This window comes from Alosa sapidissima, chromosome 14 (genome assembly GCF_018492685.1).
Source record: "Alosa sapidissima isolate fAloSap1 chromosome 14, fAloSap1.pri, whole genome shotgun sequence".
NCBI lineage: Eukaryota > Metazoa > Chordata > Actinopteri > Clupeiformes > Clupeidae > Alosa > Alosa sapidissima.
The window spans coordinates 17,824,496-17,846,526 of NC_055970.1; the positions used below are offsets into that span (position 1 = coordinate 17,824,496).

Sequence of the window (22,031 nt, forward strand, 5' to 3'; positions counted from 1 at the left end):
AAACAGTTGGATTTTTTGGTAAGATATGGTGTCTTAAAGCAACACCAAAGAGGTTTTTGTACCTTAAAATAATGTTTCCAAAATCGTTTCAGTGGTTCATCAACTCGTAATAGGGTGAACGGCACTTTCTGCATTCGCTTCGCGGCCCTATCGGCTATAACCGCACTATGTAAGTTTGCCGGATCAGGTAGCGGATCTGTAGTTCGATGGAATGAGACATGAGAAACTACAAATTTGACTTGCATCTGATGTCGCAATACATCATACTTTCATAAAATCATGCAACATATTCTACATTGTCTGTGGGCATTGTTATTTGCAAAGCTGGTGCTGGATAAACAAATAGTGCGTGCGACAGAGGAAAAGTTCTTTGGTGTTGCTTTAAAGTGTGCTCTACCAAATGGTTAAGCAGTCAATGTTCAAAGGTATTGCATCCATACAAGAATACAAACATATCCTGTCCTGTGCACTCATACAGACTCATACAGATAGATTCTCATACAACACACAATAGAGAGCATCATGACACAGATACCATCCATAGGGTTGACAGCCACAGCAGCAGTGCTGCCTGCAACGCAGCCGGAGATGAAGGAGACATAAAGTGGGGCAGGTCCTTCTGTCCCACCTCTTCCCAAATTGTTCAGATGGGCAAACAAAGGGAAGTAGATGACAGAGAAAGGCACATCCCTGCACAAGAGATAACAGGATTACGGTGGCATGCAGAATGTGCTTGTGTGTTTGAATCTGTATGCATGGGAACATGGGTGTGTGCTTTGCTCAACCTTAGTAAGGTGGCTCCAAGGCCTTTGTACAATCCAGTGATTCCTTTGTGCTTCACAAGGTCTTTGGTGAGCTGACGGGCTGTGGGAGACTTCGGTTCCAGTCTACCCAAAGCAGCTTGGTCCCGTGTCTGTGCAATCACCCTCCAATGGGCCTCTGTGAATCACACACCAGCATCAGTCCAGCATCATCAACATGGGACAAGATGGAATAGCATGGCATGGTGAGAATATCAGCTGGTCTCCCTCTCACCTATTCGACCAGCATCCTGTAGCTGAATCTTCAGCATCTCCATTGGGGTGGTAACGATGACCTGTAGTGTGGCATTTACACTGATATAACTTTCTGCACAGCTGTAACCAGGGTTCTGTGTTCATCATTGCAGATAATGAGGACACTGGCACCAGGATTGGACTAGTTTCGCCGAAAAGCCATCTGGCGCTGCAGTGTTGCTCAGAGCCACATGGGGGCAATAAGGAAACACGGTGTCATAACTCACCTGGCAGGTACCTGCTCCACAGCCCGCCAGCATCTCTCGCAGCAAAGTTAGTTTCTGGCTGTGGGGGGTGTCGAGGTCACATGAGGAAACATACTTTACAACTCTATTAGAGAGAGAGGGAGAGAGATATGTATGGAAGCATATGTGTAGCTTAATTCAAATGAGAATGCAATCTGCAATTCAAAAAGACATTACATTATGCAATTGCCAATTCATTATGTAATTTAATATTGCAATTTTCAATAAACTCCAACAAATTGTATTTTAATCTGCAAAGGGACAATGCAATCCTAAAATCAATTTGAATAATTTTGGTTAAAAAATAGAATAAACATGGATTGAATTGCATTCCATTTAGCCATGGTACTTCAGTCTCAAAATTCAAATGGCAATTCATTTTGCATTTCAATTTTCAATATTCAGTTTCATCATTTAACTGTCAATTCGTTTTACAATTTAATATTCAAAGTGCAATGTAGGATTGCATTTTGAAAACATATTTGGCAAAACTGACAATGCCAGCCTGAAAACAATTTGGATTATTTTGGGCAAAACGATTTGTCATCGTTTTGAGGCATTTTATTCAAATGGAAAAGAAATAGCGCCCCCCATGATTGCATTGCACTTTGCCACGCTCTTTGTGTTGCAAAATTCAAATGGGAATCTCGATCTGCAATCTGTCAAGTCACTCATCAAGGCGGGAACTAGGCTATGTCACTTCCGTGTTTGCCCAAAATAATCCAATGGCAAAATGGAATGCAATTCAATCCATGTTTATTCTATTTTTTAACCAAAATTATTCAAATTGATTTTAGGATTGCATTGTCACTTTGCAGATTAAAATACAATTTGTTGTAAATTATTGAAATTGAAATTGCAATATTAAATTCCATAATGAATTGGCAATTGCATAATGTAATGTCTTTTTGAATTGCATATTGCAGATTGCATTCTCATTTGAATTAAGCTTCCATACCAAACACTACTTGACGTTCATGGGTAGTGGATATAAAGTCCTTCATGAGGGCTTTGATGTCTAAAGCATTCAGGATAGCATATCCGAGTGCACATTCATGAGGGACAGGTGTGTGAGTCGTTTCTGTGTCATTGTGGACCTCAACCATGTTTTCAATCTTCTCAGATTGGAGAAAGAACGCTCTGAGGAGGCCACTGAAACAGGCATTCAAAGACACAGATGAATAAGTTTATCCACCTCGCTAAAGAGAGCTCTCGTTTGTGGATGGAGCTTACTCAATATCGATGCCACACCTTTCACCGTGGTGCACCGAGACTCCCCGGTAACACTATGCATTATTTTAAGCTGGAGATCGAGGCGGCCCGTGTCCAGCTCCTTGGGAAGCTGAAGGGTGTCCAAGTCAACCGGGCATCCACATGCTGCCACTATGACCGCCCTCTCTCGATTCGCTGCTAGCATCATGGTGTCTTGGTTAAACCGTCTTTCCAGTTCTGATGACACTAAATCGACAGCCTGATAGAACTCACGTCTCCAAGTCAGAATGGATGCGCTAGGCGCAAGTGCCTCTGGCTCCGTAGTTTGGCGAAGGCGGGCAGGGGTTCTGCTCTCTTTCCCAGTGGTGTTAGGCATCCTCAGGTCATTTGTCGCAGCATATACGTTCACTTTTTCAAGCATCTTCTCCACATTTTCGTCACGTCGAAGTGCCACTATCCGCTGTTTGAGCACATTTGCACATTCAAGTGCACTGAGTGCCGTTATGCTTGAGCTCTGCAACCTTCTAGCCACTGCCTCGCAGGGTTCGAACAGTGCTTGGCAGCTGAGCAGCCCAAACAGTGTCCTGCCGTTTCGGGCCTGCTTACACAGCCCCACAATCTTTGACCTGGTGTCTCCCCTCGTCCCCTTGTCATCTTTTAGCGCAGTCAGTGTGGCCAAAAGAGCGCTGTACGAGGTCAATATGTGGCTTATAGCTATGGCACGAACACACCACCTAGTCGGGCACAGGCCTAAGATATTCACAGCAACCTCATTACCAGCAAAAAGCGACTCGAACAACGCTTTGCGTTTCGCCGACTCTCCGATAACTGTCGCAACGTTGCGCACAAAGTTCAAAGTATCCGCAACAAGGCTTACTTCTCCAGCAACTTCCTGGAGAACCAGGTCAAGTGCATGATTGCTACAATGCACATACATGGACTGAGGGCACAGCTCTTTCAGTCGGGCCTGGACTCCAGAGATAGTACAACGGCTAAGGCCAGATTTTTACCTGAATCATTCAGTTTTTGCAGAAAGCACGAAACTTGGTATAGTACTACCCCTAGTGATCAAAAATTTAAATGGACCCCAACACATAGCGCCCCCTAGTGGCCCCTATCGTGACTTCAAATATGGCCACCAAAATATGCCCTTTTTTCTACATTTATAATGCTATGCTGCTTTTAACACATAATATGACGTGTCTATAGCCATCTTTCAGCATTATGAAATACATGAGACAATCATGCATAATTAAAATGGCAGACATGTTGGATTTTAAAGAAGTAGCCATGTCATGGTTAACAGTATTGAAGGCTGCAGATAAGTCTAATGAATACTAATGACTAAGCAACTTAGATGAGGACTTAGCTACTCTCAATGCTTCGGTCACAGACAGAAAAGCAGTTTCAGAATGACTCTTGAAAACAGACTGCATAGGGTCTAGCAGGTTGTTCTGATATAGTAAGTCCAAGACTTGCTGAAAGACCACTTTCTCCAAAAACTTTGACAAGAAAGGAAGAAGGGAGATAGGTCTGTAAACACAGGAATGGTTTTAGAGGTGGTGGCAAATTATACATTTCCATCTTTATCCTCCTTGACTGAATTTTCACTAGTGTCACTACTGGTAGCATAAGCCAGTACCTGGAGCCTACAAACGTTGCACAGGTAGTCTAACTCCTCCAGAATGGCACACCAATACATTCAGTGGCGTGCACAGACATTTTAGGGGGCAGACTTACAGACTTTTTAGCGCACGTGGAAAACTTAATTATAAAAAAAAAATTACATGCACATGTTGAATGAAATTTGACTTGTGCTGCAATTAGTAAATCAATATACAATTAAGACAATAAAGAGACCAAAATGTGTTAATTTATGTTGCCTAACAAAACCTATACAACAGAAAACGTTCGTCTTAACACATAGATTTGCAATTGCAAACTCTACCGAAAATATTTGTAGCCTATGTGGTCGTCCTCACGTTATCTGTCATTTACTTGGGCTACAGCGTAAAACTTTATCAGGTGACCAGTCGGCTAAAAATGCTTAGTTGTTTGATGCTGTATGAGACATTTTACTGCACAACAAAATGATTACACGTTGGGCTTAGAGGGCAAACTGTACGATTTTACTTGATCTGTATGACAATAAAGAGACCAAACTCCCACTTCCCACGGCTATGCATACAAAGATGGTCCAAAGATAGTTCAAGAAGTAACAGTGTGGGTTTGTGAACAATCATAACTTTCCAAAACATTTGCCAAAGATCTAATGATATATTTTCTTCCTGAAATAAACAAGGACTCTGTTTTGTTGTGGCTCTCATTTCTAAGCTTTTAAAAAATTCGGTCAATACTGTAACTTCATATTACAATGATTAAAATCAATGACTGTAGATGGACATAGTGGCTGTATATACAGTCATTGCTTAAAATAAATTGTGTCGCTACAGGATTAATCCTTTACAGCATAGTGTAGTGTCACATACCCATCCCTGGAAAGTTGTTGTCGAATTAAATCATTAGCAGCAAGCTGGTTGGAAAACAAACCTTTTTTTCACAATCACAGCTGAATGTTCAGGATTTTGTTGTGTGTGTGTGTCGTCAGATTATGTTTAGAGGAATAGTGGTATAATAGTGACAGAATGCTTTGAATTCTATTTGCTCAAACCTACCTCTGTACATACCAAAGTAGCCTTCTGAGCGAATGGTTTTGATAAGGCAATCTGACCTAAGAGGCATGATGGTAGAAAATATTTTCAGCAGAGTAAAACAGAAGATCACAATATTACTTTCTCTCTGTAGCCTACCATGCAGCATGATACAGCGGCACATCAGCATTCTAACCCAAAACAATAAACAAGCATGTTGATTAAGTCCATGAAACTGTTAAATGGAAGAAAATACTTTAACTGTTGACAAATGACAATTGAATGACAGGATATGTCTCTAACAAATGCTTGATTTTATAGGTGACAAATCATAAACATTTTGTAGGAAGCATTATAGTCAAAACTATTCCAGTAAGATGAATATGTAATTTCCTGTCAGAACTGTCAGAACATGCCTAAAACACAGATGAGCACATTTTCCCTGCATGCTTCCTGGTTAGATGTGCATTGCATTCCAAGTTACACTGTGAATGTGAGTGTTTTAAATACACAGAAAAGCAATGTGGTCTGTAATTCAAGAAATTCATTTTGCAGACATACCATAAGAATTGGTAGTGATATTTGCCCTTCAGTTTCAGTGATTTTTTAAAAATAATTTCTATGAATTCCTCTGATACCAAATATCCTTAGCTCCAAAGGTAAAATAGACATTTGATTAAATGTAATTTTCATTCAATTTCATCAATTTTCAAGAACGTCATGGGGTCATTTCTAAGAGCTTTGAACAGCCTGCAATCCAGTTGGCTGAGTTGGCCATATGAGGGTTTCTATTGTCAGTACTATGATGGTTAGCAGTCCAATTAGTTGATACTGTTATGAGCTAATACGTCTGGATGTTGGCACACTTGGATACATTAAATTAAAGATGTTTACAGTACTCTTCATAATGTTGATTTCTGACTATTGAGATTTTGCCCACATGCTCCTGTAGAGACGAAACCCATTTTGTTGGTTCTGGAGCATAGTCTTGGCCAAGTCTATGGGAAATACACAAGTATAACTCCAATCAATCCAGCAATCCCCCCATTTATTAGCTTGGCAGGCAAACTGAGATAGAGAGAAATGGAAAAATGTGTAAATACTGGCATAAATCAACCATAGAAAACACAATAAAAACATATAAAGTAAAGTAGTAAACTTTGTGAAAAAGACTACCTGATTGTGTTGTCAGCCATCAGTTTAACTCAAGCAAAGCTCCCCAGAAGCTGTCAGTTAGTCAACCTGACAACCAGTACACCAAGTTTGTGTCAGTTCTTATCTGATCTTCTTTATAGCAAACATACAGCAGTTGTTGCAGTGTTGAGAGTATACACGTGTGTGAAATCTAGTCTAAGAAAAGTAATAAAATGAAATAAGAAACACAAACACAACATCAAAAGCTGGTTAGGATGTAAAACAAATGGTAATCGGTGTGTGAGAGTCTACATTTTATTTCGGATCCTCTCATGGTTAACCTAAAAGAATTTTGAGAAAACATTGGCATCATTAACAGGATCCGAGTTGTTTACAGTTTATCTACTTTAATTTGATCTGGAAATCTCATTTCTCTGTGTCATTACTGTCTTCTATTGCCTCTTTGAGGCAGGGAATCTGAGGTGAATTGGGTATTAGAGCCTCTTTATGTTCCATGAGCCCTGTAAAATGACCCATCGATTAAAAAGAGGGAAATTACACACGCTCTCGCCCCACCCTTTGTCTCATCTTGCAATTCTACCCCTCTACGGCTCCTTTCTTAATCTCCCAATATTGAGATTCATGTCCTTTGTTTGTAAGTGTTTGTGGTTATATTGCACAACAATGGTTCTGTTTGTTTGTACACCCCTAACAACAAGAGTTCAGTGTAAGATATGAAATGGTAAGGAGCAGCACATCGATGAAAATAAATCTCTTAATGATAATAATAATATGTGGCTAACATATTAGCCCTGCTTCACACAAATATGCAGTATCTTAAACACAACCAATATCATGAATCTTAAACACACACTGGTACAACCACAGCCGCCAACTCTTCCCAGGCCCTAAACTAGTGCTTTAATTACCATGGTAACCAACCATTGAGAAAAAGCAAAAATTGTGATAACCTACTTTGAACATGTGCACTCATAAATAAACAGGCTATAAGAAAAATACATAAACTGAATCTACCACTCAACCGCAGACTACACAACTGAAAATATTATAGGCCAAATTGCTCTACTATCAAAATATAGAACGTAGCCTACACCATATTTCTGTGATAGCTGTTTGAGTGATATATGAGCTCTCTATTCTCTCTAAATCCCATTTCCCAGACCTAACTCATTACGGCCCTCCTTCTCCAGCCTGAGTGAGTGCTCTCTGCTCCTGTCCCCTGTACCAACAGATTTGTAACTATACTTGTGACCTAACCTTTGGTTTTGTTTCTTCAATAAATAGGGCGACTGTGCTTTGTATATCTCTGAGTGTGAGTGAGTGTAGGTTTTCTGTGTCCAAATAGTAATAACACTGAGTTTTACATATTGACTGCATCAATTGATGCTGAAAAAGAGAAGGCCTTAGTGATCATAGTCATACATCAGTCATGAAAAGAAATCAAAATAATTCCAAATGCTAAAAATGGGACAGGTGTTTTGCCCCGATTTGTATGGCAATGCATTGTGTCTGCATTGGAATGCACCATGTTGAATGATGTGCACTGCTTACTGCATGGGAATCACGTTGGTTGGTTGATAAATTTACAACATAAATACGTTTCTGTATTTTAATCATTTTCACAAACAGTATGGGTTAAATCAATGGATCTCTCTCTGTTCTCTTTTATACAGTTAAGTTATAAGGGAGCAGTTTTGGACTCTGCTTTCATTGGTTGGCTGCAGGTGAGGTCTGGCTAATGAAGACAGTGTATTGTTGCTTGTGTTTGTCAATGCAAGTGCATTTGTGTGTGTGTGTGTGTGTGTGTGTGTGTGTGCGTGCGTGCGTGCGTGCGTGCGTGTGTGTGTGTGCGTGAGAGGGGTACAGTATAATGTTTCGACCAAAATGCTTGCACTCTGTACACAACACAGAGGCTTGAAAGAGTTCTGAAGGAGTGTCCTGTCTGAAGTCTTCCTCGAATAGAGGAATTGTTTTGTTCAGCTATTACTCAGCTTTTATATAGATGAATAGATATAGATAGATAGATAGATAGATAGATAGATGGATAGATAGATAGATACAATAGACTATTATGTTATCTAAATATACATTTTTATTCTCACATACTCAAGGACTATGTATCACCCATGGTTTATCATCAAACAATTTAGTCAATTAGAAATCGCACACACACACACACGCACACACCCACGCACACACACTGCATTTCGTTGTCTCTGTACTTGTACTCATGCATAATGACAATAAAGTTGAATCTAATCTAGAGAGAGAGAGAGAGATTTGTTTTGAATGTAAAAGGTTTAGGCCTATTAGCCTTTCCATAATAGGCCTATGTATAATTTCCCAAATACTTAAAAACACACAGCAAAACACACTCATCTATAATGAGCTTTTTTATTATTACTATTTTTATTTAGTAAGTCTCATAAAAGACAGACATAAGGTTCCTAACATGAAAATATTTGCCCACATCTACAATACGCTTGCGCAATCAAATTAAATCAGAAGATTTCACAGACATTTCTCTCCACCAATTGAATTTTACTAAGGCCCGCCTACTTAAAGTTCTTCCGTTTTCCGAACCCGTTTTACTTCCTTTCCGCCCGTACGAGCTCTACCGTGAACACGCGATACCACGCTGTCTTAAAAGTGAGTCTTTGAGTAAGTTTTATTTTATGGATAGGCACCATTGAAAACAATAAAACGATGAAACCAACTGTGCTTTTTATCATGCTGTAGTAAATAGCAAAAATATATATTTGTGTGGAGCCAGGAGGTTGTTTATTTGTTCGAGGTTGCTAACTCGGGTCTGCTAACGCTAGTTTACAATACCATGTGTGGCCGAGTCGTCATTTATTTGCTGGTTGCCTGAGGTGGGCAGCTACTGGGGAAAGCGGTTTTTAATAACATTTTATGAAGGATTAATGCAGTTACATTCTTACCGTGTCGTTATTTTGTCATGAATCACAACAGCTAGTTAGTTGTGAGGTGAATTGTAGCTAACACTAGGACGCGAATAAATTCGTTGAAACGTCTAATAACGCTAATAATTTCTGTATGTTCTTGACTGTGATTTCAGCATGCGTTACGTAGCTGCATACCTGCTCGCTGCCCTCGGAGGCAAAGAGAGCCCAGATGCCGCCGACATCAAGAAAATCCTTGAGAGCGTTGGTATTGAGGCCGATGACACACGTCTGGAGAAGGTACCCATAACGTTACCACAACTTAATTGGAATAACGTTACCTAAGTTTGTTCGGTTGAAGTGCTTACTGCAGGATCCTCTTAAATGTTGTAATTGTGACATTTTACTAATAAACATCAATGTGATGCTGGTTAAATACAACTTGCTGTTTCTACTGAAAATGTGTAGCCATATGAAGGCCTTATGCGTCCTGAACATACAATGACTTGCTCTTTGGTAGTTTTCTGGATGTAGATAAACTATGTAATCAAGCTTAAAACGTCTATGATTACAGGTTGTCTCTGAACTCGGTGGCAAGGATGTAGAGGTGGTGATTGCTCAGGGTAAGTTGGTTCACACTTGTAGCCGCAAAACATATAAAGCTGATATTTAAATATGCGTTTCCAGTTTATCTGACCTCTTAGCAGATTGTTTTTTAAATAATGTGAATGTCTGTTGCCCCACAGGCTACGGTAAACTGGCTAGCGTACCTTCTGGAGGTGCTGTGGCCGTGGCCGCCTCTGGTGGTGGATCTGGCGGTGCTGCTGCCCCTGCTGCAGGTCAGTTACCACAACTTAACTGGGATGTAGAATGCTGTTGCACTTAATGTGTATAATTATAGTGTTCTGCAAGACCCTGATGTTTAGACAGTAGAGCTAGGATAGCAGTTTTCTAATCAATTACAAGTTAAGTTGAAAAACTCAGTAATACTCAACTAAACTGTATTAGTTTGATTTGAAGGGGTTTTAAAATAAAGACCTGAATTGTATGACTGAGCAGGAAATGTATCTCAGTATTGGCCTCAAAGTTAATGAACTTTCCTGTCATCACTAGCAAGTGATGCGATGAGTTTGTGGCAAGGTGTAAAATGGATAATGTAGTGAGTAGCTGTAAGATGTAAAACGGGTATGTAGACCTTGTTCACATGGTACTCATCAGATTAATTCAGTCAGTGATCACATGTAAAAGAACAAAGTTGTCGTCTTTTTTCCCCTCCCCCATCTCTGGATAATCCTATTCACAGGTTTCATCAGGTCCCTTGCCACAGGTGTATAAAATCAAGCACCTAGTTTATGAATGCATACTGCATGGTTCTTGATTTTTATATACCTGTGACAAGGGACCTGATGAATAGGTCTGAGTTCTTAAAAGGGGGTGTTTAGATAAATGTTTAAAAATGTTTTTATAACAAAATTATCTTTACAACATTTATCACACAATTTGGTGTGACTGTTTTCAGTGTGCTTGCTGTTTACGGAAAGCTCCTGTAACTCCTGTCTAGCAAATTCAAGTTTCATCTTTTCCCCTCATGGTTGGCCTCTGACTGACCCTGTCCTTCTGTCCACAGCTGCTGAGGAGAAGAAGGAAGAGAAGAAGGAGGAGTCTGAGGAATCCGATGACGACATGGGATTCGGACTCTTCGATTAAACTTCTCTGGACTAAAATAAAATTTGTACAAACTCCCATTTCTGAGACTTAATTCTTTTGAAAATGGTTACTCTGCACTACTGTGTACATCGATTTGACCAGTTAACCTAAAGTCAAAGTGGTTAGTCAGCGAAAGAATCGGTCAGTAGGCCTTTAGTATTTCAGGGTTCCCACAGGTCATGGAATTTCTGGAATATCAATTGGAAAGTATTCCAGACAGGGAATTACAACATTTTTGCAGCAAAGTCATGGAATGTCAGTGAATTTTGGTGTAGCAGTGAAAAAAGTACTTGCCAAAATACATATATTAATACAAATTCACCTTTTTCAACTTTGTTTAATGGCTCATTTTAATCATCTGCTTGAGAAAGTCAGTTTAGAACGCTTATGTGGCTGCTCAGAAATCTTTGATCGGTATATTGTACCGTTCATTATATAGTAGGTAATGGAAACTCAGGGTTTTTTGGCAGGGTAAAGTTATGGAATTTTACATTTAACCTACAGTTGGAACTGTGGGATTTGCAGTGTTATGGTAAAACTAGTGTTGTCTGATGTCTGACCTGTCCAAACTCACAACAGGCCAGTTTAACTGGAGTCTCTTGAAGTATGATCACAAAACTTTTTTTGGCTTGGGAGAGTTAGGAATTTTGGTAGCAAAAAAAATTAAATTCTGCACATTTACTGTAATTTTAGACACAAATGTTGCCTGGAGCTATAATGCTTTCAAAATTACTTTGACATTTTTCAGCCATCTTTGTGGAATTCAAGTTTTCATCTAGCAAGAACACGTGTCAACATAAAGTCTCAGAATTGTGTGTAGGGGTCATTGCATATAGGTCCTTCTGGATGACTGTTGAAATATTTTGTATGCATCTACCAGTATGGGTATATGTCTGATGTAAGTTTTTAATTGACACTGAATAAGCACGAATAAAGACTAAGCTTCCAGAAGAAAAATCTATTTTATCCAAACACATTCTTCTGGCAATCCCCACCTAGTGAAGATGACTGATTCAGTATTTGTCAGGGAGGCCTGCAGGTCTGAAGCGGTTTGGATCATTTCCTTCACGGCCCCAGCGATTGGCCACCTGATCTGCTTCAGAGTCTTCATGACCTCGACCACTATTTCCTTGCCATCCTTCACGGGCATTACTGAAAGAGCAGGGTATTTATTTTAATTGAGAGAAGCGGACAGAATCAATCCTTGCTCAATTAGTATTCAAGATCAAATGGCTTCAACTTTGAATTAAATTCTTATAATAATTACCTGATCACTTCAGCTGCCCATTTGCCACCAGGACCCCTTTGGGCAGCATCATAGTTTCCCCGGGCATGGAAGTACTTGTCTGAGTCTTTCCAGTTGGCCTCCCTCATATCCGAATAAGCAGACCACATGTCCCTTGCCCCTGCAATGCATTTAACAGAGTGACTGTGGTCACAGTTGAACTTCCATAGCACTTGATAAAATAGCTAAAATAGCTTTCAGTGCATCATAAACCTGGTGTAGGCCTGCTGTAGGCTACTATCCTTACAAATGTACAGAGATCCACATCAAGAGCTTACCCTGGAAAGCCTCAGCTGGAAAGTTGTAAAACTGAGCTTGAATGGCAGCTACAGAAGCCAGCAGTAGTGTAGCCAGGAGCAGCCTCATCTCTACAACTTACTCTGAGAAAATCCAACAAGAGGTCCACATCTTAAATAAAGTATAGCTAAACACCACACTTCTGTTTTCAAGCTGAGTGTGTAGAGATTTTATGATGTATGTAAAATGGTTTATTCATCTGAGATAGCCTACTTACATGTATAGTTGATGTTTTGTTCAGAGAAATACAATTTTACGGGTTCTCCAGGTCTCTCACACCAGAATCGTGTGGCACTTTATATAGCCCTCAAGTTTGGTAGGATTGGGTAAGGTTTGGATTTTCCAAAAAGAATGGCATGATGTGTTGTCTTTGGAAAGTCCTGAGGTTGAACTGTGAACATCTGGAAATTCCCTGTGTTTCAGTCAGAATTTAGGCTAAATGTAAAATCAATAAGTTGAGTAGACTACAGGGCTGGCATCTTTCTAAGAGGACCTTTGATTTTCTAAAGCATACATGTTTCCAAATCAAAGATTCCTGGTTACAACACATGCCTGTTTAAACTCATTGCCCAATTCACAACAATTTTAATGAATTAATCTCTCAGTCATGTTTTGAATTCAGCGCCTGGCCAGGTGAGTGTGACAGTGAGGTAGAGAGGAGGGATGCTGCAACATGTGTTCACTCTGTCCTGTGCCCAGCTTGCACTTTAATGGTGAGCTATTATAGCAGCTGTCCCTCCTTATGAATGTTCATGATCTGAGGCCATCAGACTCAACATTGCAAGGGGTAAGTGATTTCACCCTGGAAATCAGGGGCGTGCCGAGACCTTTGAAGGGGCAGGGGCTCAAATTTTAAAAAAGGGCACTTGGAACAATTTTTTTTGCATTTAAATTCTAGCATTATGCTATTTCAATGATGATGGTGGGACAGGCTATTATATGGTTTAGCAATTTGCAAAGTAGTCTAATGTACTGATAAACATTTTATAAATGTTTTTCATATTTATTCATTATGTATCAAGAAGAATGGGTGTAAATAGAGCAGAGCTGTAACACATTTTTCTCATTTCTCTCCTTGGTTCTGAAAATTCAATAGGAGTGCATGTACGCCTACTGTAGCCAGGGCACAGACAGATAGGTCTTTTCAGTTTGCATTAGGCTACAGTATTGTCTACACAGAGATAGGCTATAAGGCTACATCTTATTGATTAAATTCAAAGCTAATTTTAATAGCCTAGAAATCTAGACGCACCCTAGCGGCAGCAAATATGTTATTGCCTAGTCTGGCTTGTCAGGCTATAATTTTAATGTTTATCACAGTGAACTACCACCATTAGCAAGCTGGTGTCTTGCAGATTCACGTGCTGTACTTGTGGCCACTGAGTGAAATGACGCGTAATGTAGCCTACTGTAAACAGAGAACGACGTGTGGAGTTGGGTTAGTTAAACAACTACAGTAGCCTATGTCGTCGGCTTATGGCGATTTAGAAAAGGTTTGCCTACTAACCTAAGCTAGGCTACTATAACATAGTAACCTAAACAGAATATGTTATGAACGTTCAGCCTTAGATTTTCGAAGCTGCCAGGTTATTGAAATGGATGGACCATGACATGGTTAAAACGGGTTTGATAGCCTACTTCATTAAACATGAAACAACTTTAAACATTTTATTCTCTATCTCTAAGCTGAATACTATTGCATGTTCAGATAGGCTAACTGCCAACTTGCCAAGTGACCTTACCGTGCTCCCAAACGTCTCCTGCAGCACTGTGCCTGCGTGCACCTTCTGAGAGTTAACTGAATGTATGACGTCACGGATTAGTGGCCGCAAGGCATTTCAATTAACACAGATTTTGTTAAATTGTTATTTTTGTAAATTTCTAATTTCACAAATTATTAATGAGACATTTTAGCGAATATTCACGTTGGAACTAGCGGAAGTATTACAAATTTTAAAAAGTAAAAAACGGGTCTTGTCAAAGGGGCACTTGGACATCAAAGCATCAAATTGGCAAAAGGGCAGGTGCTAGAGCCCCTGTAGCCCCCCTTCTCTGCACGTGCCTGCTTGAAATAGCCTTGAACTTCAGGTAACTCTGGGAACTACAATATGTGAAATATGTGCAATATAGTGTAAAATCTAATCACTGGTTTAATGGTACTGGCTTTGTGAATATTATTTATTCCTGCCTGTTTAGGGATTTTAATTAGGTTTCCCTGTTTTAATTTCTCCTGACTATCAACACACAAACAAATCACTGTATAGAATTTTTATTGTGGTTGGTATGAAGACAAATGTTGGCGTTACATGGATAGTTAAGTTACAGTTTTTTCTGAACGCTTAAACACATTTTTTGTAACTATGGCTTTTTTTGCAAAACTCTACACACAAATGGCAAAACCACTCACTGAGTTCGCAAAACTAAAAGCACAAACACTGCTTTGCACTCAGTTTGCAATTTTGTAACACACACTTTGCACAACTGTAGGCACAATGGCTATTATTTACACTATTTTGCCAACTCTCTGGCACACTTTCTCATGTGAAAACTGTTTTAGATAATTAGTTCACTTTGCAATCAGCCTAAGCACTATAAATAAGCCACAGGTAATGTACAATGGGTACGATGGAGTGAGCAGGAAGAGTGAGAAGAGTAAGAATTAGAGGAGGCTGAAGAATAGGACGTGTAGGTGAAGAAGTAGGAGGAAGAAGAGGAGGAAGAGGATGCAGAGGTGAAGAAGTGAGAGGGAGAGGATGACAAGGACAAGGAGGTGAAGTTAGAGGAAGAGGACAAGAAGGAGCAAGAGGAGGATGGGGAGGGGGAGGAGGAAGGGTAAGAAGAGGAAGAAATAGCCCTTTACAGGCAAAAAAAAAATCAGTCTACATGTGGGGATGTTGTCATGTCAGGCCTGGATACGGCATTCCAGAATATATTTTCCCCGGTGCCTTGGACTAGGACATTGCATGTGATGTAGACGAAATTTTGAGAGAGACGACCCGATGTAGACTGATTTGTTTTGTCTCAGTGAAATGCTATTTTGTGTTTTGACTTGGAAAAACACACTTGTGTTTGTTTTGATGTGTGTAAATACAGTAAACAGTAATACCTGAAGTTTGGATCCCTGTATGTTTACAGAACTATGACAAAAGTATGACCTCAAACTGACATAGTCTACCTTGTGCACAGAGAAAGCAAAAGCCAGATGTGTTTTATATTCATACCATCAGTGTGTTGTTGGCACATTGTGTGCTTACTATTGTGATGGCTTGTGTTTACTGTTAGATACAAAAACACCATTTTTACGAAGGTGTGAAGAGTTAAGCAAGGTGTGTTAGCTTTTGCAAGAGAACTACAATGTTTTGCTGATTGGGTGAGAGGTTTTGCCATTTGTGTGTAGAGTTTTGCAAAAAAAAGCCATAGTTACAAAAAATGTGCTTAAGCAATCAGAAAAAACTGTAAGTGCCACATCCATATGATTTTTCTATGATCTATTCTGTTCAATATATCATTTTCAAGTGGTTTCAGATATTAACCACTGGAGGGAGCACCAGCATTGTCTAAGGGTAGGCCCCATAGGGGAATTTCCCAGTCATTAGATTTCATTCAGACCAGGCTAGCCAGGAGCCATTTCTGACAAAGAAACAACCCCCCAAAAAAACTTGTCAGGGTATAAGACATTTTCTGTTTGATTCTCTTTCACTTCAAGCAATGTTCCCATCATGTCTCATACTGACAATGGATCTGTATATGTGTTATATAATGTTATAATAATACTAACAAATGGTAATAATAACTTATATTTATATAGCACATTTCAAGGTACCAAGGTAGAAAAACACAAAAGGAGGGTAATACTGTACTTATGGTGGCCAGCTAAGATATTATAGGCTGGTGAACAGGTAAATTTTGACGAGTCCAGAGAGGTGGTGCCCATAACCGTAGTTTAATGTCAGTGTTTAAACTTGTTATCAGACCATTACAGAGATTTACACAAGCAAAGCACTTTTTATAGTCAAATGGAAAAAAATAGCTGTACAATGCTGTGTCTGCATGTCCCAGTGAGACTTAAAATGTTCCGGAACCATGGAAGAAAACAACCCCAAGGCCTTGAGATTTCCAGACATATAGGCCTCCTTATCAGTACATATACTGACTGATAAAATGACAACATTATCTGTAATGTATTAGTCACTAAGAATATAATTGAACTGTCTTCTGATGTATGTAATTCTCAACCTTGTTGCCCCCAATACCCCTGTGTCCAAGGAAATAGCCTGTCTGATAACCTGTCTGTCAGTCATCATTGTGGCCTAATCTGTACACATTCCGAAGTTTAATGCAGTCAGTCAAGGTTATTCTGTTAGACCTCATAAAAGTATTTTATAAACTGCTTTTGCCATTTCAGCGGTTCTTAAGCTGCTGATACAAGGCAATTTTTCAGCAATGTTGATGGGCAACGTTCCTGTCTGAGTATCGTTCTTCTGGCAATTTGTCTTCCAGGAGAACTTTAATCATAATCATAAAGGCAAATGACCATGATCCTAAAATTAGAACACATGTAACCGATTATGTGGTTGCCCAGCAAGATTGCTCAGTCATCTCATATCATTCACTTTTAAGTAGCCCATCACAGGCAGAATCTGCCTTTTCCATTTTCCCATTATGTTGCCTCCACAGATAGTCTGGCTAAAAAAAACAAAAAAACATCAATGGCAAATATGTATTAATTCCTTTTATTCCAATTCTGAACAGAATTGTTTGAGCGTACGTTCAAAGAGATCTCCCAACTCTCTGAGGTCCCCTGGGTGACATGGCCCCCCTGTTGCGAACCATTTGTTCTACATGATCAGTGCCCACAGCCACAGCTGTGGAAGCAAAACGGACATCCCAAAATGCCCAGGTCATTGTCATTGTTCTGTTATAAAACAGAAGTAAAATTTCTCTGGGCATAAAACCCCAACTGGAGAAAAGAATGTCCCCCCACCCCCCCCAAAAAAACAAAAAACAATAGCCACACATTTGACACTTCCCATTTCAAGCATGGGTTCCCATGCCAGCAAGGGTGTTTAAGACTAAGCAATAACTTTTGAGGTTTCTAAGATGAGGTTTTTAAGATTTCTTATGGATCCATGTAAATGTATACGTATGTATCTTTTGTGTATTAGTATGTGCGCTTGTGTAAATATTTTCTTAAAAATATTTTCTATAGTGTAACTCCCTGCTCCATTGATATGTGATGCCACTATTACTGCCCCTTTATGGAAGTTCAAGTTTCAGAGAAAGATGCATTATATATCCAAACGAAAAGGAAAAAGGTGTGGTAGAATTATAATACAGCAACTATTTGAATTACATTCGGTTTTAAATGTTCATTTTATGGATTAATGAATCACTTGTCATATTGCAGAACTTCAACTCTACCTAGCATTCTTCTGTATGCTTTGAAATTAATTACCGTATTTTAGACTATAAGTCACACTTTTTTTTCAGTTTGGCCGGTCCTGCGACTCAGGTGCAACATATATATTTATGTTTTTTTCCTCTTTATGAAACATTTTACTGGTGCGACTTATACTCCGGTGCGACTTATGGCCCAGAAAATACGGTAAGTGAAATTGCAATTCTGTGACATATAGCCACATTCCCATGGTAACAGACTAAGGAACTATTTCGTAAAAAGTACCCCCTCTAAACCCCAGCTATTCCAGTTAAGAGAAGTGAGCAATGGTTTTCACTCACACTTCCCTTTTTACAGCTATTTATTTTGTTTCGCTTTGTTTGATGCAACAAAATAATAGCTGTTCTCACCTTGGGCCCGGTCAAAAAAAAGGAAGTTTGAATTAATCTGTATATCGCTTTTCTAACATTCTAACCGCCCTCACGTTTTGTACCATCTACACCATCGTTTCAACCATATGTTAACCATTATTCTGTCAATCTTTAAGGTTACACTGATTTCTTGTTTCACACAAGGCAACAAACAGACATTCAGAATCCAGAGTTCCATTTATTTGGTTTGTTTATAACATCAGTAATAAAACAACACAGGCCAAGGACAAGAGCGGCAGCCACTCAAGACAAGCAACAACACTGATAAGAACTATGGCTTATGGGAACAGTAGTACCGGACGGCTAGTATGGCAAAAGAGCAAGCAGAGTGTTGGCTCAGGCCAACTGACTGATCTTAACAGCTGAAGAGCTTGAGCTGAAGAGAAAATGTAGTGAGGTGGAATGGGAGATGGGGGCTGGCTGGCTGGGTGGGTGGGTGGGGTTGGAGGTGCGGGGGTTTAGCTGCTCTCTTTGCCCAGTGTGTGCTTGTCGAACAGGTACTCGGCCATGCCGTTCTGGGGAGCACCCATGCGGCGCAGGTTGGTCACCCAGTCGGAGAGCTCCTTGATGGACTTCACCTGCTCGTCCAGGTAGTGTGTCTCGATGAAATCGCACATCTGTAAGGGAGAACAGATTATCATGAGGGTTACAGTTGTGACCTGTAGGTGTGTAGGTGTGTGGGTGTGTGTGTACACTTACGTGAGGATCGTTGCGCTCGGAGGCGACCTTGTGGAGGTCCAGCAGGGACTGGTTGACACTCTTCTCCAGCTGGAGTGCGCATTCGAGAGCCTCCATTCCACTGCCCCACTCGTCCCTCTCAGGCTTCTGTAAGTGACACACACACACGTTCAGTGGCATACGCTCCAATTCACATTTTACTGACACCCTACCCTGAACCAGGAATCTGACAAAGCCAACAACATTAGGGTTAAACCACTATGGGACTTCCCACTGAGGGGAGGATCTTAGATTTGGAATGTTTCCAGGTTTTACCGACCACGGCTGAGCTGTCTGGCTGTCTCAAACATTTTGCTTTGTGGAATGCATTCTCAAAATATTAGCTTAAGTTTACTGCAATGTCCCAGTTGTTGGCTTTGCAAGTCTCCCAATTGATGGCTTAAATTCAGTGGCTAATATTTTCTTTAATGGAATTCTGGTGAACGTAACATTTTGGTATATACATTTTGCTATATTATGTTATGTGAGGCATGTCTCATACAAGTATGATATTATAAAACACACTCATTCAGTTGAGGCTTAATGTCTTTGAGAGATATGTGCTCCACCCTTCCCTCCCTCAGTATCTCCCGTCTTCATTAGTGAACTCCCTTTGTGGGTTCTATATCTCCTCAACGCACACAAACACGCACTCACACTTATTTGTGACCCTGCTTCAAACACGTGTACATTGGCACTGCTTATGTCTATCTATCGCTCTTTAGCACATTAACAACTATGACGTTTAGCTGTCTCCACAAAGTGTCCATAAAAGGCTACCCAAAAGGTATACACAGACATATGTACATACCACACACACTCAAAACGCACACACGTACCCTGATGTCTTGCAGGAAGATCCTGCCTCCCCTCTGGTTCTGTAATTTCATGAGTTTCTCAGCATGTTCGCGCTCCTCGTGAGACTGGTTGCGGAAAAACTTGGCAAAGTTATGCAAGGCCTGGTCATCCCTGTCAAAGTAGTATGCCTGAACAGGAGAAAGAAGAACAAGGCAAAATTAGTGTGGAGACACATAGCAGAGTGGGATTTCAATAACAGTTAGGAAGAGAGTTGGGGTTAACAGAACCTGCCAGTACTCCACCTTCAAATTAAACAAATGCCATGCCATTAGACCAGTGGAGTTGTACGCAATGGCACTCATTATCTCCAGGTCAAATAGGGTCGCGCCATGGCTGCACTTTGACTAATTTTCTGCTATCTAACTAAGGATGTGAACCCACTGCTCCCAGGTTTAACTGAGGTAAATAGTCCCTCACCCACTTCATACCGAAGCCCTACTTGCCATCACGACATAAGCCACAACTCCACCAGTCATTTCACCATTCTCTACCCATCGCTCTGGTAGTTTTACTGTTTCTCTTACCATCGAAAGGTAGACATAGGAGGCATACAACTCCAGGTTGATCTGACGGTTGATGGCTGCCTCGCAGTCCTGGTGGAAATTCTGTCTCACCTGAGAGGTCATGTTTCTAGAAAATACATGGAAACCAAAACAAAATATAAGCAGATGCAATCAAAACATTTACTGGAATACACATTTAATGTTTCCTCAATATAACCATCCATACACAAGGCCAGGAAACTAGGTAAGGCTATGAAGACAGAGCAATAAAATCATGTGCTTCAATGTCCTTGGAGAGTTTACAGGAAGTTGGGTAATGCCCGTAATGCCAGGAGTGAGTGTGTGTGTGTGTGTGTAAGGGAAGATGATGAAATACAGGGAATTAACATTGTGCTCAATTATTCATGTACTGGCTTCAGTAACATCGGGACTCTAATCTAAGGTTACATAAAATCTACTCCTAAACGAGATCTAATACCAGTCCACCTCTTTTAAAACAGACAAAATTGCCAAAAACAGCAGTACGGGAATTGAGAAGCTGTGTATATGCTAGCCAACTTCAAATAGCCTAGTTGAGTTTATATGTCACTGCTACAGTTAACTAACAATTTCTTATCTGTCCTGATGCAGCAGCAGAGCACGTGACAACTCAACTGGCACTAGTATCTCGTAAAGGCGGTTAAATGTTAGCAGTCAAGTTGGTGTTTACCATCGGCTTGACTTTTGGACTGCCTTGGCAGGCATTCAACTTTTCTTCATGACTAGGTCGAGACGTGTAGAGTACGAGAATAAACTATGAACTTATAACTTAAAAACACCAATAAGTTATAACTAATGTAGCCTGGAACAAAAAATAAGGGAAATCTAAACATCGAATATCTAACGTTACTGACGGACGGACCACCGTGGAGTCAAAGAGAACAGCGCCGTGGCTAAAGCGCATGTAGACCAATGCACTCACGTTAACATGAGTAAACAAACCGCTTCAGTAAGCTAGTTTACGGTATAGCTTCGTGGTCCCACGACACACATTCGTGCGTTAAATGAGTTCACTTATATACAATTGTTAGCCTTAAGAGTAAAACATATCAGTATTTTTAAATCAAAAGTATTTCTACAGTGGAAATGATTACCATCTCAAGCTTCGTAAAACTGGCCAAACAAGGCCTTATCCAGCTAGCGTTAGCATAATAACTATTTTTTTTTTAGCGAGCTATCTACCATTTCTGTTCAGATAAACTTATAAGATAAGCTTATGTATATGTTGGTGGGGTAGTGATGCGTTTATCATAAAATAACACTTACCTTGCTTGATTATCTTGGTATTAAAATTAAATGCGTTACGTTAAAGTCGTTGAAAGCTTTCCAAGTACAGTCCTAGCTAACGTTAGCTCGCTACGATTATTATTTCTCCTGGAGGGGTCTTCGTGTTTGGAAAATGGACGTTGAGGAAAGTCTTCTTTTTAAGCGATGTTCGATTAGCTGCAATTATTCTGAAATCAAAATGCTGATTAATGAGGCGCAAGTTCTGACAGAAGGAGGGTTGCCGTTCAAGCACTGTTGAAGCAGGTAACCTTCACTCTGTCCGTAAGCGTGTAGATGTGACTTTGACCG

At 40.1% G+C, this 22,031-nt stretch overlaps 4 protein-coding genes across 6 annotated transcripts; 1 reads left to right on the forward strand and 3 right to left on the reverse strand.

Annotated features, from left to right (window-relative positions):
* Window positions 1–313: 313 nt before the first annotated feature.
* slc25a22b (solute carrier family 25 member 22b) lies at window positions 314–5,445 on the reverse strand. Its single transcript, XM_042060819.1, has 5 exons — window positions 5,188–5,445; window positions 1,283–1,385; window positions 1,036–1,096; window positions 786–939; window positions 314–690 (listed from the first exon to the last, which is right to left on the reverse strand). Exons 2-5 carry the CDS (start codon window positions 1,313–1,315, stop codon window positions 471–473), a joined length of 468 nt encoding a protein of 155 aa, XP_041916753.1. The 5' UTR covers window positions 1,316–1,385; window positions 5,188–5,445; the 3' UTR covers window positions 314–470.
* A 3,420-nt stretch (window positions 5,446–8,865) lies between these two features.
* Window positions 8,866–10,963, forward strand: rplp2l (ribosomal protein, large P2, like). Of its 2 annotated transcripts, none has more exons than XM_042062124.1 (5): window positions 8,866–8,967; window positions 9,398–9,521; window positions 9,796–9,844; window positions 9,968–10,060; window positions 10,849–10,963. In XM_042062124.1, exons 2-5 carry the CDS (start codon window positions 9,399–9,401, stop codon window positions 10,926–10,928), a joined length of 345 nt encoding a protein of 114 aa, XP_041918058.1. In that variant the 5' UTR covers window positions 8,866–8,967; window position 9,398; the 3' UTR covers window positions 10,929–10,963. The 2 variants fall into 2 exon arrangements, with proteins under 2 accessions (XP_041918058.1, XP_041918060.1); XM_042062126.1 differs by having other exon boundaries at window positions 8,893–8,979.
* A 908-nt stretch (window positions 10,964–11,871) lies between these two features.
* Window positions 11,872–12,882, reverse strand: saa (serum amyloid A). 2 transcript variants are annotated; one of them, XM_042062122.1, is made up of 4 exons: window positions 12,728–12,882; window positions 12,492–12,593; window positions 12,196–12,334; window positions 11,872–12,080 (listed from the first exon to the last, which is right to left on the reverse strand). In XM_042062122.1, the coding sequence occupies exons 2-4, from the start codon at window positions 12,577–12,579 to the stop codon at window positions 11,942–11,944; spliced, it is 366 nt and encodes a 121-aa protein (XP_041918056.1). In that variant the 5' UTR covers window positions 12,580–12,593; window positions 12,728–12,882; the 3' UTR covers window positions 11,872–11,941. The 2 variants fall into 2 exon arrangements, with proteins under 2 accessions (XP_041918056.1, XP_041918057.1); XM_042062123.1 differs by lacking the exon at window positions 12,492–12,593 and having other exon boundaries at window positions 12,728–12,814.
* A 5,615-nt stretch (window positions 12,883–18,497) lies between these two features.
* On the reverse strand, window positions 18,498–22,031 carry fth1a (ferritin, heavy polypeptide 1a). Its single transcript, XM_042061665.1, has 5 exons — window positions 21,723–22,031; window positions 20,439–20,544; window positions 19,896–20,042; window positions 19,039–19,164; window positions 18,498–18,956 (listed from the first exon to the last, which is right to left on the reverse strand). The coding sequence occupies exons 2-5, from the start codon at window positions 20,538–20,540 to the stop codon at window positions 18,798–18,800; spliced, it is 534 nt and encodes a 177-aa protein (XP_041917599.1). The 5' UTR covers window positions 20,541–20,544; window positions 21,723–22,031; the 3' UTR covers window positions 18,498–18,797.

Excerpts from the sequence above, each read along its gene's own strand:
- slc25a22b (XM_042060819.1), bottom strand. The coding sequence starts at position 1,315 with ATGCTGGCGGGCTGTGGAGCAGGTACCTGCCAG. Across the intron at positions 940-1,035 it reads ACAGGATGCTGGTCGAATAG|AGGCCCATTGGAGGGTGATT; the intron begins GTGAGAGGGAGA and ends TGTGATTCACAG. Across the intron at positions 691-785 it reads CTTGGAGCCACCTTACTAAG|GGATGTGCCTTTCTCTGTCA; the intron begins GTTGAGCAAAGC and ends TCTCTTGTGCAG.
- rplp2l (XM_042062124.1), top strand. The coding sequence starts at position 9,399 with ATGCGTTACGTAGCTGCATACCTGCTCGCTGCCCTCGGAGGCAAAGAG. Across the intron at positions 9,522-9,795 it reads ATGACACACGTCTGGAGAAG|GTTGTCTCTGAACTCGGTGG; the intron begins GTACCCATAACG and ends CTATGATTACAG. Across the intron at positions 10,061-10,848 it reads TGCTGCTGCCCCTGCTGCAG|CTGCTGAGGAGAAGAAGGAA; the intron begins GTCAGTTACCAC and ends TTCTGTCCACAG.
- saa (XM_042062122.1), bottom strand. The coding sequence starts at position 12,579 with ATGAGGCTGCTCCTGGCTACACTACTGCTGGCTTCTGTAGCTGCCATT. Across the intron at positions 12,335-12,491 it reads TCCAGCTGAGGCTTTCCAGG|GGGCAAGGGACATGTGGTCT; the intron begins GTAAGCTCTTGA and ends AATGCATTGCAG. Across the intron at positions 12,081-12,195 it reads TGGGCAGCTGAAGTGATCAG|TAATGCCCGTGAAGGATGGC; the intron begins GTAATTATTATA and ends CTGCTCTTTCAG.
- fth1a (XM_042061665.1), bottom strand. The coding sequence starts at position 20,540 with ATGACCTCTCAGGTGAGACAGAATTTCCACCAGGACTGCGAGGCAGCC. Across the intron at positions 20,043-20,438 it reads CCTATGTCTACCTTTCGATG|GCATACTACTTTGACAGGGA; the intron begins GTAAGAGAAACA and ends TCTCCTGTTCAG. Across the intron at positions 18,957-19,038 it reads CCGAGCGCAACGATCCTCAC|ATGTGCGATTTCATCGAGAC; the intron begins GTAAGTGTACAC and ends TCTCCCTTACAG.